The 15,953-nt window shown below is 39.9% G+C and overlaps 1 protein-coding gene across 3 annotated transcripts in view; it reads right to left on the reverse strand.

The window, feature by feature from the left end:
- Nucleotides 1-705: 705 nt before the first annotated feature.
- Nucleotides 706-15,953, reverse strand: part of ALDH1L2 (aldehyde dehydrogenase 1 family member L2) — an 85,961-nt gene continuing 70,713 nt past the window's right edge. For 2 of the 3 annotated variants that reach the window (XM_004373782.2, XM_023728996.1), the window contains 5 exons: nucleotides 14,196-14,294; nucleotides 10,919-11,084; nucleotides 8,283-8,388; nucleotides 4,838-5,037; nucleotides 706-2,611 (listed from right to left, as the gene is read on the reverse strand). In XM_004373782.2, the coding sequence (XP_004373839.1) occupies nucleotides 2,556-2,611; nucleotides 4,838-5,037; nucleotides 8,283-8,388; nucleotides 10,919-11,084; nucleotides 14,196-14,294 (627 nt within the window). In that variant the 3' untranslated portion in view covers nucleotides 706-2,555. Of the gene's footprint in view, nucleotides 2,612-4,674; nucleotides 5,038-8,282; nucleotides 8,389-10,918; nucleotides 11,085-14,195; nucleotides 14,295-15,953 lie in introns of those variants that run through there. The other variant, XM_023728994.1, reaches the window with a different exon arrangement.

Here is a 15,953-nt window from a genome sequence, read left to right on the forward strand (position 1 = left end):
ACAGAAATTAGAAAAGGCTACAGATCAGGGCCTTCCCCCCACAGAGAGTTGGTTGTTAAGAATTTACCAGCACACCACTGTCAAACTAAAACCTAAGTGCAAAAGCCCTGAGGTAGGAGCGTGATTGGTGTGTTTGAGGAACATCAAGGCAGCCATGGTGGCTAGAACAGAATGAGAGGGAAAATGTTTAGAGATGAGGTCAGAGGTAACGGGGAGCAAGACCACACAGGAGTTTGTAGGCCATGGTAAGACACTGGGTTTTAGTCTAAATGAAATCAGGACCATTAGAGGTTTTGAGCAGAGCTCTTAACCACTGTGCCACCAGGGCTCCGACAGGACCTTACAAGAGAGGAATCAGGAAGACCAGCTGGAAGACGTCAGCAGTAATCTAACTAAAAAATGATGATGGCTTCACTCGGGTGGTAGTGGTGGAGGTAGTAAGAAGAGTACATCAATTTCTTCCTTATTTTAGATGGGGTTGTTGTGAAGATTAAATGATAACATTTTTAAAGTGCTTAGCATAGTGTCTGGCACATAGGAGGCTCTCACTAAATGATAGGTGTTGTTATTATTGACAGACCGCCTACCTTTAGGGGTGGGAGGAGGGTGCTCATATCTGCTGACCAAAACCTGTTGCTATCAAGTCGATGCCTACTGATAGTGACCCTATAGGACAGAGTAGAACTGCCGCATAAGGTTTCCAAGGAGCAGCTGGTGGATTTGAACTGCTGACCTTTTGGTTAGCAGCTGTAGCACTTAACTACTGCACCACCAGGGCTCCACTCATATCTGCATAGGAAGGTAAATAATTTATTTCAGTACCCAGTGGTAAGTGCTATTTTCAAGACAAGTGGGAGCATAGAGGAGAGATACTTAGTCCAGCGTAGCAGGAGGGGAGTAGGAAAAGTCGGAAAAAGTGAGCAAAATGGGGCTGCTTTAGCAAAGGCTGAGTCCCCCAGGTAGTGCAAATGGTTAACATGCTCAGCTGCTAACCAAAAAGTTGGAGGTTTGAGTCCATCCAGAGGTACCTTAAAAGAAAGGCCTAGTGATCTACTTCCCCAAAAATCAGTCATTGAAAACCCTATAGAGCACAGTTCTACTCTGACACATGAGGTCACCCATGACTCCATGACTCTACGGCAACCGGTTTAATTTAGCAAAGACGTGGATGGGGTCCTGTGATACATGAGCAGAGAATTACATGGAATGTAGAACCAGGGCTTCAAACCAGTTCATCTGGTTCAAACCACTGCTGAGAATTTGTGTTTCTGAAAACATCCCAGGAAGTTATACATAAGAATCACCTGGGGATTTATTAAAATATGGATTCTGATTCAGTGTATCTGGGGTGGAAATGCAAATTCTCAGCAGGGAACTTGTTAGAAATGCAAATTATTGGGGCGTTCTATGAGGGATGCATGAGCTGCAGAAAGAAAAGCAACCCTTTTCCGTGTACCACTGCCATTTTTCACTGAGTGACATTTTTCAGTGCTGCTGCATCAGGAACTGTGCCAAAATGATGGATGAGAAAAGCAGAGTAGGAATCAATGATTAATGAAAAGGTTGTGAGAAAATGAATAATCCATCTAGTTAATTTATTTCAATATATTTTTTTAAACAGTGATGGGGGAAACAGTTAATTTTATTGAGTATTTATGATGAACAAGGCACAGTGAGAGGTGCTTATGTTATTGCATTGAATCCTCATAATAACTCCCCTCAGGAAGGTATTACTATCTCCATTTCACACATAAGGAAGCTGAAGATCAGAGAAGCTAAGTTGCCCAAAGTCACATAGATAGTAAGATGGTATGATATGAACCAAGTTGAGCCTTCAAAGGCTGTCTACTTTCCACTATATCATACAGTAAAGTTAGTTTTAAAAGCTGAGTATTTACTAGAATTTAAACTACTCAGGGCAAGAGATCATCTCATTAAATTCTGTATATTCCTCAGAACGTAATATAGTACCTTGTACCTAGTAGGTGCTCAATAAATGTTTGTGGGTTAGTCACCCATCACAGTGTGTTAAGAAATAGAACATCAAAGGCACAAAGATGTATCGTATGTTAATAATAAAAAGAACTACCTTCACATTCCTTATAAGGTTTACTATTCCTTGAGAGTGAAATGATAGAAAATCATATAACTGTATGTTTGGTTCAGAGGTTAAAATCTGTACATATTATACGAAGGTTTCAACAAATGTACCTTGTGTCTTATAACTTCATGATTTGACGTTTTCAGTTAAACAACCTTGGCTAGATTAATCTTGGAAAAAAAGCAGCTTGGTATTTTAGAAATATGTATAATAAACAATATAGTCAAAATCCAACAACTGCCAATTACAAATCATTTTAAGGTATAAAAAGTATATTAGAAAATACTCTGGCACGTGAGTCAATATGTAAGACACGTGGCCTGACCCTCTTGATGGTATGTGTGTGTGTTTCCCTCATGGCTGATACCTCCTCTGCAGCACACCCAGGCTTCTGAAGTGTTGAGAGCGCAGGACTGGTGCTGTCTGCCAAGGGTTTCCTGATGATGGCACTGTTCTAGTATTCCAGTGTCACTGTCTTGGTTTTGAGGTATTCGTTTAGAGCTTCCTCACCTAGGGAAGAGAAAAGCAGTTGAGGGACCAGGTTGAAAGACGATGTGACGTTGCCAGTCTTTCGGACACAGGCGTAGGTGTATAGGTCACTAAGCAAATGGAATGTGGCCTAGACCAGGGCTTCTCAAACTTTAGAGTTCATATGGATTACCTGGGGACTTTGTTAAACTGCAGGTTCTAATTCGATTAAGTCCACGGTGGGGCCTTATGCATTTTTAAGTATTCTTTGATGAAGCTGATGCTGGTGGTCCCTGGGCCACACTTTGAGTAGTGGGGGCTAACTAGCTGGCCTTCTAAAGATGAGAGTGTTGATTTGGTCAACTTGAAACCCTAAACTTTTCTCCTTTATTTCCCTGCTTAAGGATAAACTCTCCATCTCTATCCTTTTGTCTGTTTAGGCTGAACAGAAGTGACCAAGAAACTATCCTTAGATATATTAAAGGAAGCAGAATTGAGCACAGGAAAGAAAGTTTGAGATCATTTGGTCTAATCTTTTTAAGAAAAGGAAAATGCTGTTTTCCTGGTTTATATAGTATGTTAGAAACACAGAAGAGCATGTCCAGACAACAAAATAAAGAGGTCTGCCTCTCTTCAACTCTTTATTGTGAACTAGTACCATCATCTAGTACCATTTCTATAGCAGTTAAGGGCAGGAATACCAAGGGTAAACTAATGAGTGTATGATTATGGGCATTGAGTTAAAACAAGGGTTCTCAACCTTGCTCCCACATTAGAATCACTTTTAAAAATCCTGGGGAGCTTTTAAAAAGCCTGATCCTAGGTCATACCTCAGACCAACTAAATCAGCCATCTCTGTAATTTTCAAAGATCCCAGGTGAAATCTAATCCATTGTGCAGCTCAGGTTGAGAACTACTGGGCTAAGGGATTTTAAAATTTGGTAGATTACATTCTGTCAAAAGACAAGTGGACCATGGTTGCCTCACTTTTATAATAGCAATTTCTCTAAGAAGGTCTCCCACCATGTTTTGAATCCATGGATGAAAGCCAGATTGAAGATATAGAAAAGCAAAAAGAAAAAACCCTTTATCTTCAACCCAGTGGAATTTAAAACAAGATTACTTTTATTGATGGAAATACATTGCCAAAAGTCATCAGGAAAGAGAAAATTCAAAAATATCCCAAATGAATCAAATTTATTTCAGTAGATCACAAACATTTCTGTTTTTAAAGCAACATTTCAGACTGACTGTAAAGAGTGGGCTCCACAGCCAGCCTGCCTCGCATTTGAATTCTCACTGCCAGTGAGCAGCTGCATGACTTTGGGCAAGTTAGATAACCTCTCTGTGTCCCATTTTTCCATCTGTAAAACAAGGATAATAATAATACCTATCTCACTGGGCTGTTGTGAGAATTGCTTGTGTTCATATAGGTGAAGTGCTTGGAATGGGGCCTGGAACATATTTAGCGTTCAAAGTAGGTTAGTACTTCAAAGGGGATAGTGTCACTGCCAACAGGGAATTACATTTTGGGCTTCTTACAAACTAAATCTGAGTTTCCAGACTCCCAGAAAATCCTGTCAATTGCCATGTTGACTCTGAAAGAGTGCCAAACCGCTCAGAGACAGCACTTATTCCTGGCGGTAGCTGGCTGTTGCCTTCCACCCATTTTCTTTTCTTGGTTTCCTTAGCTGCATGAAAGCTAAACCAAGCCATGCTGGCTATCAGATGAAAAAACAAACATTTTAGTTAAAATTTATTGTCAGAGTTTTTTTTCTTTTAATCTTTTTCTTCTAAAAAGAAATACTTTTCCTGTGATTTGTGTACTTTACTGTATAAATGTTATGTTCAATAAAAATATTTAACATTTTTCAAAATTAAAAACCTGTTGCCATCGTGTCAATTCCCACTCATAGCGACCCTGTGGGACAGAGTAGAACTGCCCCATAGGGTGCTCTTAACCACTTGCAGAAAGTTGGATCTGGCTTTAAAAGGGTACTGGTAGCATAGTAAGTAAGAGCTTCGCTGCTAAGCAAAAGGTCAGCAGTTGGAATCCACCAGCTGCTCCTTGGAAACCTTATGGGGCAGTTCTACTATGTCCTGTAGGGTCGCTATGAGTCGGAACTGACTAGACGGCAACGGGTTTCTTGGTTTTTTAACTGCCACATAGGAAACATCCTTCAAAATAATACCCAAGTGTGGCACTAAACATAGTCCTTTCTGTAACATGGCAACAAAAGAACATAGGGTAGAAAAATAAAGCCATACCTAAGTCTTTTCCAAAACCAGATTGTTTAACTCCACCAAACGGGGCTGCCACATCCGTCTTGTTGTATGTGTTGATAAAAACAGTTCCCGCTTCTAGTTTTTCACTCACATACATAGCTTTATTTATGTCTCGTGTAAAAACCCCTGAGGCCAAACCGTACTCTGTATTATTTGCTCGCTGTAACACTCCATCAATGTCCCTACAAGATTTTTTTTAGGAGAACATAAAACTTCATTAAATGTAAGGCAAAACAGTCTCATTTTGTCATCTTCTTCCCCCCCACCCCTGCCCCCAGGCTGTTTCATCCACTAGAAGCAGGTAAACATTCCTGCCAGCCTGCTTAATTTTTATATATGAAATGTTCAGGCTTACACTAAAACAAACTCCCAATGAAGTATTGTAGCTCTTGTATTACATTTTTCATATATACCATGTGACATCTTTTAAAATTGGATCCAAAGTCATCTTTTTAATGTTCTTCAGTGGATCTCATTCATGATCTCCCCACTTTCTCCACTCTCCTTCGTCCTATTCTAGATATATTCTCAGAGCGTCCCCTTATTTCCCTCCAACTATTCAGATTTTGCACATAGAGCTTCAGGCTCATTCAGTGGTTCACTCTGCAGCCTTTCTAGACCTCACCAGCACCACTTTCAGAGGCATGAGAGTGCAGTGGTTAAGTGAGAAGCCAGACTGCCTAGGTGACTTCCTGTCACATGACTTCCTGTCCCGTGCCTCTGTTTACTCTTGTGAAAAATGGGAGTACCTGTCTAGTTGTGGTGAGGATTAAATGAATTAATAGCACCTGGAACCCGGTAAATGTGCAATAAAGGTCAGTTCTAATCAGGGTGCACATATTCTTCCAAACTCAGGATTTTGGTAGAATGAACTATGCGGTGCTGGCTTAACTTTTCGAGTATTTGTGGTTCACCTCCCAACTAGACTTGAAGCGCCCTGAGGGCAGGGACAACAAGGTCTTATTCTTTAAAAAAATTTTTTTTTCTTATGCTTCTTTATACAGTGGTGTCACATCATTGTAAGGGAGTGAATCCAATTACATATGCCCATTAAATTAAGAAGAGAGTAATCACTCCAGTAGGCCTGGGTTTCCCTGCCTTGTAACTCAGTACATGTATGTGCCCAGGTAAGTGGAGAGATGCACCTGTTGTTCTTCAGTCGGGTGCACTTTCAACCAACGTGCCTGTCATAATGTATCTCACTGTTTTGAGTGTGATCCTAATATTTATACAATTTTTCTACGAGCATTGCCAGTAAATGCAAGTCAAGTATTCCATATGATGCCCCAGCAAAGAAAGAGAATCTGTTCCAAAACTGGCGGGAAAATGAGTTGTGTTGAACTTATTGAGAAATAGCATAGGCTTCAAAGTAGAGCCTTCCTGCTGGATTTTCAAAGGTAATCTCGACTATAAAACAAAAAGAACTAAACCCATTGCCGTTGAGTCAACCCTGCTCATGGTGACCCCATGTGTTACAGGGTAGAACTGCTCCATAAGGTTTTCTTGACTGTAATTTTTATGGAAGCAGATCTCCAGGCCTTTCTTCTGCAGCACCACTGGGTGGGTTTGAACCACCAAACTAGGTTAGCAGCTGATTGCAAACTGTGCCACCAAGGGACCTTATCTTGACTATACATACTTTAAAATTTGTACAAGAAATTTGGAACCTAGCTTGGAGTAAACTGAGATGCTGCTAAAACTCTCACGCTTCTTAATGCGTTGTACATAATAAAGACTCAAATATTTAATAGACTGAACTAGAGGCAGAAAGATGGCTTTATACATTTCTGTTGAGGACTACTGAAGTGCTATTGCTCCATACCATACCTTGACTACTTCTAGAATAATAAGAATAATGATGACAGCAGCAGCAGCAGCAAATACCTGACTTATTTAGTCCTCAGAATGAAAAGAAATAGTTACTCTTATTATTCCAATTTTACAAATAAAACTGAGGCACACAGTGATTAAGTAACTAGCCCAAAGTCACAGAGATCTTAAGGTGCAGAGGCAGAGAAGTGCTCTTACTCATTGCACTATCTTGCCTTTGGTCCCTTGTGGACTAATTGCCTATCTCCTTGTCTGTCTCCCTGTTAGGTGGTAAGCTCCTTGAGGACCAACCAAACCCAAACCCACTGCCATCAAGTCAATTCTGACTCATAGCAACCCTATAGGATACAGTAGAACTGCCCCATAGGGTTTCCAAGGCTAAAATCTTTATGGAAGCAGATTGTCACATCTTCCTCCCATGGAGTGACTGGTGGGTTCGAACCGCCAGCCTTTCGGTTAGCGGAGTGCTTTAACCACTGCACCACCAGGGCTCCTTTCCTTGAGGACAGAGAGTGTAAATTATCCTGGCTTATATTCCCCAAATTAGCTTCTAGTGTCTGCATGTTTAGCACAAAACTATTTTCTAAGAAAATTTATAATGAGAAATAAGGGATAGCAGGGCATCCTTGGGTACCCTGGTGGCACAGTGGTTAAGAGCTTGACTGCTAACCAAAAGGTCGGGAGTTCAAATCCACCAGCCACTCCTTGAAAACCACATGGGACAGTTCTACTCTGTCCTATAGGGTCACTATGAGTTGGAATTGACTTGATGGCAACAGTTTTGGTTTTCTGGTGTGAACATTCCTGTAAAAAGGTGACTATCAAGCTCTTTGGGCCGTAATCTATGATAACAGCAGTCTTTCTCTGGGAAAATCAAATTTCACAGACCCTGCCTTTCCGAGGAATGTAAGCATGAAAACTAGTTCTGTTATTTCTGTTATTTACCTTTTTTCACATGCATTTAAAATGTCAATTATACAAAAACTAAAATTTAACCAACTAAAAATCCCATCATGCTAGCTATTAAAGCTAAAAAACAAAAATATATTACAATCTACATTGGTTAGCAAAAGTATTCTCTCCTAATTACTTAATTAAGTCAGTTATGCTTATGGTAGGAAATAACATGTTCATTGATTTTATGCTCCCTATATACCACAATGGTAAAGTGTCACAGCGGCGACGGTAATCGGGACCGCGAAGATAGTAACCAACTGCACAGCTCTTACAGAGAAGTCGGGCCAGGAGGGTCACTCTGAGGAGTCGACCCCCACTTCAGTCCCAGGAGTTTATTTTATAGTTAATACAGCAATCAATAAGGCAGTGAACAAAACAATGGGCTTTGAGTGCGGGCAAGGGAGAAGGAATTCAGGTAAACAAGCCAATCAGTAAAGGGACAATAGGTTTGGGAAAACACATCCTGACAAGTCTCAACATGTTGGGGACAAGTCTCAACATGCTGTGCAGCATAGAGGCCTGTGGGGACTGCAGTTGTCAATAGTGCAGCCATGTTTAAATGGCATATATCCCCACAGTAGAGGGAAAATTTTTTTTTATCTAATCAAAACCTAAGTTAAATTGTGCCCGAAGAACATACCCATTTGGGAATTTAGAAATGACCATAATAGGTCCAAAGGATTCCTCTTTGGCAAGGTACATGTGGTCTTCCACATCTGTGAACACAGTTGGTTCCATAAAAAAGCCTATATGAAAAAAAAAAAAAAAAAGAATTTCAATTATAGGGCAATTTTCAATTAATAGTTGTCTTGCTTAATTATAATTATTTTTCTTCCCCTCTGGGTTAGTAAATCAGGAAGACTTTATTTGGAATTAGCGTTCCTAGGTTATTTTTTAATGTCTTTATTATGAAAATTCCAAATCTATGTAAAAGTAGAGAAAATAATAGTCAAATACTTATTCATATATTTCACTTTTTTCCTTGCTGAAAAAATTTCAAAGGAAATTCCATAGATTATAACTTTCACTCCCAAGTATTTCAGTACAAATTCTGTAAAAAATAAAGACGTTTTTGTATATAACCATAATACTTCATTATCTCACCTAACAAAATTAATGCTAATTCTTTACTGATAGTTTATATTTCAATTTTTCTGTCTCAAAAATATCTATTTTATGCTTGATTTGTTTGACTTAGGATTCAGATAAGTTCTACACATTGCATTTGGTTGTGCTGGGAGGGTGGTCTGCCTTTAGGATTCTCATCCAGGCTGCCTAAGCTGAGGCTTTGGGCTCAGAGCATTCTCTGATAGGGAGGCTAGGAATTGGGTGTCTTTCTCTCTGCCAGTCCCTTCTCCTTGTCAGAGACGCCTTCCTCCCTGTTCTGAACCCACAGTAACTTTCTCTGTCTCTATGACTACCTGGGACTACCTAATTATACTAAAGTAATTAATCTTGTAGCTAGTGGGGCTAGGAGGAGCCCTGGTGGCACAATGGTTAAGCGTTTGGCTGTTACCCCAAAGGTTGGTGGTTCAAACCCACCAGCAGCTCCGTGGAAGAAAAGAACTGATGATCTGCTCCTCTAAAGATTACAGCCTAGGAAACCCTGTGGGGGAAGTTCTACTCAGTTCTACAGGGTCACTATGAGTCAGATTGACTTGAGGGCACCCAACAATAACAGCTAGTGGGGGAGTGTTTGTTCTGGTCATGCAACCATGGTGACAGGGCTGCTGTGCTATTTGAATTTCAACAAAGCTTGGCGACGGGATGGTCAGGCCAGGTGCAGCTGAACAAAGACTTCTTCCTCTTACTCCTTTTCCCTGTTCCCTAAACCCCTTCGCCTGCAACATAAACTGGGAGCCTCACATGTGCAGAAGAGATTTCCTGTGTCAACTCACCCTGGGAGGAGGGTCTTAGTGAGGCTGACCCCATAATGAATCTTACCCCATTCATCTGCATCCTAACCACTATGTAAGAAAATAAAAGCTTGTGATCTCCACTGGGTAATTACCTACTGAGAGCTACAGCCCGCCCTCTCTAAGCCCACTTTTCATCGCAGCTCTTTTAATCTAGAACCTTTTCCCTTCTCCCCCTCCCCCTTATTTTTTCACACCATTGATTTGTTAAAGAGACTGAGTCAGCTGTCCTGTAGAATATCTTACATTTTGGATTTGTCATTGCTTCCTTGGGGTGATAGTTAATTTGTTCCCCTTCCCCCTGGTATTTCTTGTAAACGGAAAAGTCTGATCTAAAGGCATGATTAGATCCAAGTTAAACATTTTTGGCAAGCATACTTTATAGGTGATGCTGTGTATTACACGTTGCATCCCTTCAGGAAATATATAACATTCAGTTGTCCCTCCTTCAGTGATTGACCAGTGGTTTCAGGTGGTGACAGCCTGATTCCTCTGTTGTAAAGCTATGTTTTTCCGCTTATGACTTGCAAGCAATCTCAGGGGTGATACTTTGATACCTTGCAAATACCCAGGTCCCTATCAACCTTTCACCTAATAACTTTAACTTCCATTGATGATCATTTGCCTGAATCAATTATTTCATTAAATTATGGGTGCAAAATGGTGATCTTCCTAATTCTATCATTCTTTTCTACGTTAACTAGCAGGAATTTTTCTACAAAGAAGAGTCTCCTTTATCAGCTGTTTGGTTATCCTGAAATTTGATTCTTACAGGAAATGTAGGATAAATGATCTTTTTTTTCCTTCTAGTTAACAATTTTCAGAGTAAGGTGTTGGTGCACAAACTACCTACAACAGTGAAAAATGAGTTTTTGTAGTTTGTCTTTCTCTCCTTTTGAGTATCATGACATTGAGCCTTTCACATATTTCAGTAACAGGTCCTGCTTTCAACAACAGGAATAAATTCTTCCCAGGCCATGTTTGCTAAGATTAAATCTCACAGTGCCAGGAATCAAGATCTCCAGTGCCTGAGTAACATAGTTATACATCGCACTTGTTTCCTCTGCAGCTGAGGACCCACCACATCCATTTTGCTATTTGATTTTCACACCCCTGTAAAACAGAGTGTGCACATTTCATCCCATTTTATGGAGGAGGAAACAGGCTCAGAAAAATTGTATTGTCCAAGGTGCCACAGCTTATAAGTAGCCAGGCAGGATCTAGAAATTAATTCTTCTGACCATAATATAAAGCCACCATTTGCTTTTGAGGCAAGATGGTGCTGTAATAAACATTGTTATCATCCATTCCAATTTAAGAAGCCAAGCGCCCTGTAAACCTCCTATGGAGGTGATCTTACCTGGCCTTTGGACTTGTCTTCCCCCATACACCAAGGTGGCCCCCTCTTTCACTCCAGCTTCACAGTATTGCAGAAGCTTTTCCAGATGGGCCTTATGATTTTGGGGTCCATGATCAGTAGATCGGTCAAGTGGATCACCAATTTTCATCTTTTTAATTTCTTCTACCTGTATGTCACCCAGTTCAAAAAACACAATTCACTGTTAATAATAATAATGGCTAACTTTGACTAAGTTTCTACCAGGTAGTGGGTGTTATACTAAGCTGTTTATAGATGTGTTGTCATTTAGTCTTCATGCAACACTGGAGGTAGGTATTTATTATTTCCATTTTACAGATGAAGAAACTGAGACTTAGGGAGGTTAAGTGATTTGCCCAATGGCACACAGCCACCAAATACTGTAGAGTTTTCTTGACGTGAAAGCCCAAGCTTTCACTGTGCTCTAACAGAATATAAACTACATGTGCTACATTAAAATTACCCTGAATGTTAATCCATTACAATAGCAAACTGATGTTCTGCAGTTTTTGTTAACCCTGCATACTTACTCTCTTTATTGGCAAAATAATTTCTAAAGTGGCCACATAGTTAATCTTTTTTTTTTCCTCCCTAAATGTGGCCAACTGTTCTTGTGAAATTCTCATGGTATCGCCATGCCAAAGAATTGCTAGAATCTTCAGATGAAAACCAGTCTTTACCACACGATGTTCATTGTTGACATGTCTTTGTAATTGCTTCTTGTGCTCCTCAGTTATCTTAATTTCTGCATTTTCTAATGTTAAGTCCAATTCTAGCAAAAGGAAAGAATGGGAGTTACTGTGACCTAGCAGGTCCATGAATTTGAATTTAGGCCTGGCAGTAATCCCTTAGTGCCTTGCACAGGCCCTGTGCTGGACTAGAAGCTCTGAGTGGGCAGGAACCCTGTCTGCCTTGTTCACCTTGGTAATCCCAGCACTTAGCACAGCGTGCTTGGTGCTTGGTAGGTGCTGAAGAAATAGCCGTTGAATCAGTGAATGAATACAAATAGCATGTGTGCAAAACATGTTTGTTGATGGACTGGTACATCAAATCCTTGACATTTCTGGTCTCAGCACTTAAAATTCCAACAATGTGCAGGTGACCCTGAAAGCCCATAACATGTAATACTATAAATCATAGTTCTGCTGAGGCTCAAACGTGAATTACATTGTGATGTTCAGGAGGCAGCCAGTGCCCACCTGACTGCCCCTATCAGCCTCGCTGTACAGCTTCCTTGTTCTCCCCTCTCATGAATGAAGGGTATCTTTGCTTTTTAGAGGTGCAGGAGGTTAGGAATTGTCTCTGAAAAAAAAAAGCTGGGCTCTGGTTTTGCAAATATAAACAAATTATTAATTTTATCATCCTAATGACATAAAATAGTATAGTTTAGAATTTATGTTAGCCACAGAATTCATCTTAATAGCCCCATAAATGAATTTTGTTGTTGTTAGGTGCCATCAAGTCAGTTCTGACTCATAGTGACCCTGTGTACAACAGCACAAAACACTGCCCACGCCTGTGCCATCTTGTTATGCTTGAGACCACAGAGGGTCTTCCTCTACTTTACCAAGGATGATGTCCTTTCCCAGGGACTAATCCCTCCTGATAACGTCCAAAATATGTGAGACATTGTCTCGCCATCTTTGCCTCTCAGGAGCATTCTGGCTGTACTTCTTCCAAGAAAGATTCGTTCAGTCTTCTGGCAGTCATGGTATATTCAATATTCTTTGCCAACACCATAATTCAAAGACGTCAGTTCTCCTCTGATCTTTCTTATTAATGTTCAGCTTCCATGTGCATATGAGGCGATTGAAAACACCACAGCTTGGGTCAGGTGCACCTTAGTCTTCAAGGTGACATCATTGCTTTTTAACACTTTAAAGAGGTCTTTTGCAGCAGATTTGCCCAATGCAACGTGTCTTTTGATTTTTTGACTGCTGCTTCCATGGGTGTTGATTGTGGATCCAAGTAAAATGAAATCCTTGACAACTTCAGTCTTTTCTCTGTTTATCATGATGTTGCTTATTGGTCCAGTTGTGAAGATTTTTGTTTTCTTTATGTTGAAGTGTAATCCGTAATGAAGGCTGTGGTCTTTGATCTTCATTAGTAAGTGCTTCAAGTCCTCTTCGTTTTCAGCAAGCAAGGTTGTGTTATCTGCATAATGCAGGTTGTTAATGAATCTTCCTCTAATCCTAATGCCCTGTTCTTCTTCATATAGTCCAGTTTCTCAGATTATTTGCTCAGCATACAGATTGAATAAGTATGGTGAAAGGATGCACCCCTGATGCACACCTTTCCTGACTTTAAACCACGAAGTATTCCCTTGTTCTGTTCGAACAACTGCCTCTTGATCTAGGTACAGGTTCCTCATGAGCACAATTAAGTGTTCTGGAAGTCCGATTCTTGTACAGTGTTATCCATAATTTGTTATCATCCACAGTCGAATGCCTTTGCATAGTCAGTAAAACACAGGTAGACATTTTTCTGGTATTCTCTGCTTTCAGTCAGGATCCATCTGACATCAGCAATGATATCCCCTGGTTCTCTGTCCTCTTCTGAATCTGGCTTGAATTTCTAGCAGTTCTCCGTCAATGTACTGCTCAGCCACTTTTGAATGATCTTCGAACTGACAGACGCATGGGGGATAAATGACTTTTAGTCCCATATTTATGGAATCATGATTAATCTATAGGGACTACTTACTTATTTGCTTGTTTATTTATTTTAGTGGAAGGAATTATATGCTGTGCTGCTAACTGAATTGAGGATTTGTAAGGATCTAGTGGTACATCTCTCATAGTTATTTTAGGGATTTGTAAAAATCTAGGAGTTTATCTCCCACAAACATCAAGGATCTCATATACTATAAATGCAGAGCAAGGTATAGGTAATAACAGCCCTTAAGTATATTTCATCAGGTTTTTATATAGATCTATAACTTTTTATTATGAAAAAATAATATAAATAAAATAATGAACCTCCCATGTACCTGTTACTCAGCTTCAGTAATTACGAACTGATTATTCCCCCCCCACACACACACTCACTTCCTCCCCTCTTGGGTTATTTTGAAGCAAATTCTGGATATATAATTTAATCTGTAAGTATGTCAGTATGCAGCTGTAAAAGGTAAGGAGTGTTTTTTAAAAACATAACCACAATACTATTAGCATACTTAATAATTCATTAATAGTCCAGGAAGTACTTTTCAGGTGAAAACAATTTCTGTATAACTCATAGAGCTGTTGAGATGCCTTACCACTCTTGTCACAAATTCATCATGGGTGGATTCTTCCACAAACAACCGCCCAGCTGCAATACAGTTCTCTCCTTTATTGAAAAATACTGCTCCCATACCCTGTGGTAGAAGAGAAAATCCTGTTAACATCATTTGGGAAGGTGAAGATTGTCATAAAATTGTACACAGAGAGTGTGGAAGACAGCAGAAAACACAGAGATACTGCAGAAAAACACAACCCCCTCAGCCTAGTTAGTGATGAGAACTACTTGGAGATACTCAGTTTTGATCTAGTATGTTTTTTAGGGATTTTGTTTCTCCTTTCCTGTTTTTGGTTCTCTAGCACTTAGGAAAAAAACTCTGTGTAATGATAAGTACTTACCATCAAGGACAAAATTTGTGTTGCTAGAAAACCTAGATTATTCCATAAATTTAAATGTAATACTTGGGTGCCAAATTTTGCTTTTAAAATTTCTAAATCAGTTTGTATAAATCATGAACGTTTAGAAAGCCTCCACACCACACACAAAAAAGGGGGGAAATCAATTTTTCAAGGAAAAATTTGAAAAAAAATCTTTGAAGACTCTTCATAAATGACAGATTTGAAGAATGATGTTTTGTGCATCTTCCCTTCCAAATCTAGTTTCTAATTCACCTCCAGGAAACCTCTCTGGACCAGGTAACAAAATATAACAGACTTTTTGAAATAACACGTTTTCCCTGTATATACATTTTACTATCTTTAAACATTTCAAAAAGTATGCTAATTATCTTGGATTACAGATCCCTAGATAGTAGAAAGGAGTCCCCGGACGGCACAAATGGTTAAGTGCTCAACTACTAGCCGAAAGGTTGGCGGTTTGAACCTACTCAGAAGTACCTTGAAACCTGGACTTCCAGCCAGTTGGAACCCTCGCTGAGAATTTGCATTTCTAACAAGTTCCCTGAGAATTTGCATTTCCACCCCAGGTATACATAATCAGAATCTACAGTTTAACCAGATCCCCAGGTGATTCTTATGTATAACTTCCTGGGAAGTTGTTAGAAATGCAAATTCTCAGCAGAGAGCTTGTTAGAAAGGCAAATTGTCAGCAGGGGTTCAAAGCAGACCGAACCATTTCGAAGCCCTACTGGAAACACAAGCCTGGCCATCTGCTTCCGAAAGATCATATAGCCTTGAATACCCCATGAAGCAGTTCTACTCTGCACACATGGGGTCGCCATGAGTCAGAATCTACTTGATGGTGGCTAACAACAACAGGTGGTAGGAGTTAGGACTCTTTAAGGTTATATCTTTCCATCCTGTGGTGCTTAGTATAAAGCTTTTTTTTCAACAGTGCGATGGTGGCTAATATCAAACTCGATATTTTGTGAACAGTCAAAATTAGAGAAAGGGAAAGAGGGGTTCTCCATAATCATTACACTGGGATTTTCTTCTTCCTTTCAATTATTTCACCCTTAACCCGTTGCCACCAAGTCAACTCCGACTCATAGCAACCCTATAGGACAGAGTAGAACTGCTCCATAGGGTTTCCAAGGAGCTGCTGGTGGATTTGAACTGCCGACCTTTTGGTTAGCAGCCGAGCTCTTAACCACTGTGCCACCAGGGCTCCTATTTCACCCTTAGCAATGTTTATTCATTTCTTTTTATTGATGTTGTACAATCAAGAGTGTGAGGTATTAACAGATGAATGGATAAACAAACTATGGTACATACACACAATGGAGTACTATGCAACGAGAAAGAACAACAATCAATCTGTGAACCATCTCATAACA

Source organism: Trichechus manatus, unplaced genomic scaffold, assembly GCF_000243295.1.
Source record: "Trichechus manatus latirostris isolate Lorelei unplaced genomic scaffold, TriManLat1.0 scaffold00027, whole genome shotgun sequence".
In the NCBI taxonomy this organism is placed as follows: Eukaryota; Metazoa; Chordata; class Mammalia; order Sirenia; family Trichechidae; genus Trichechus; species Trichechus manatus.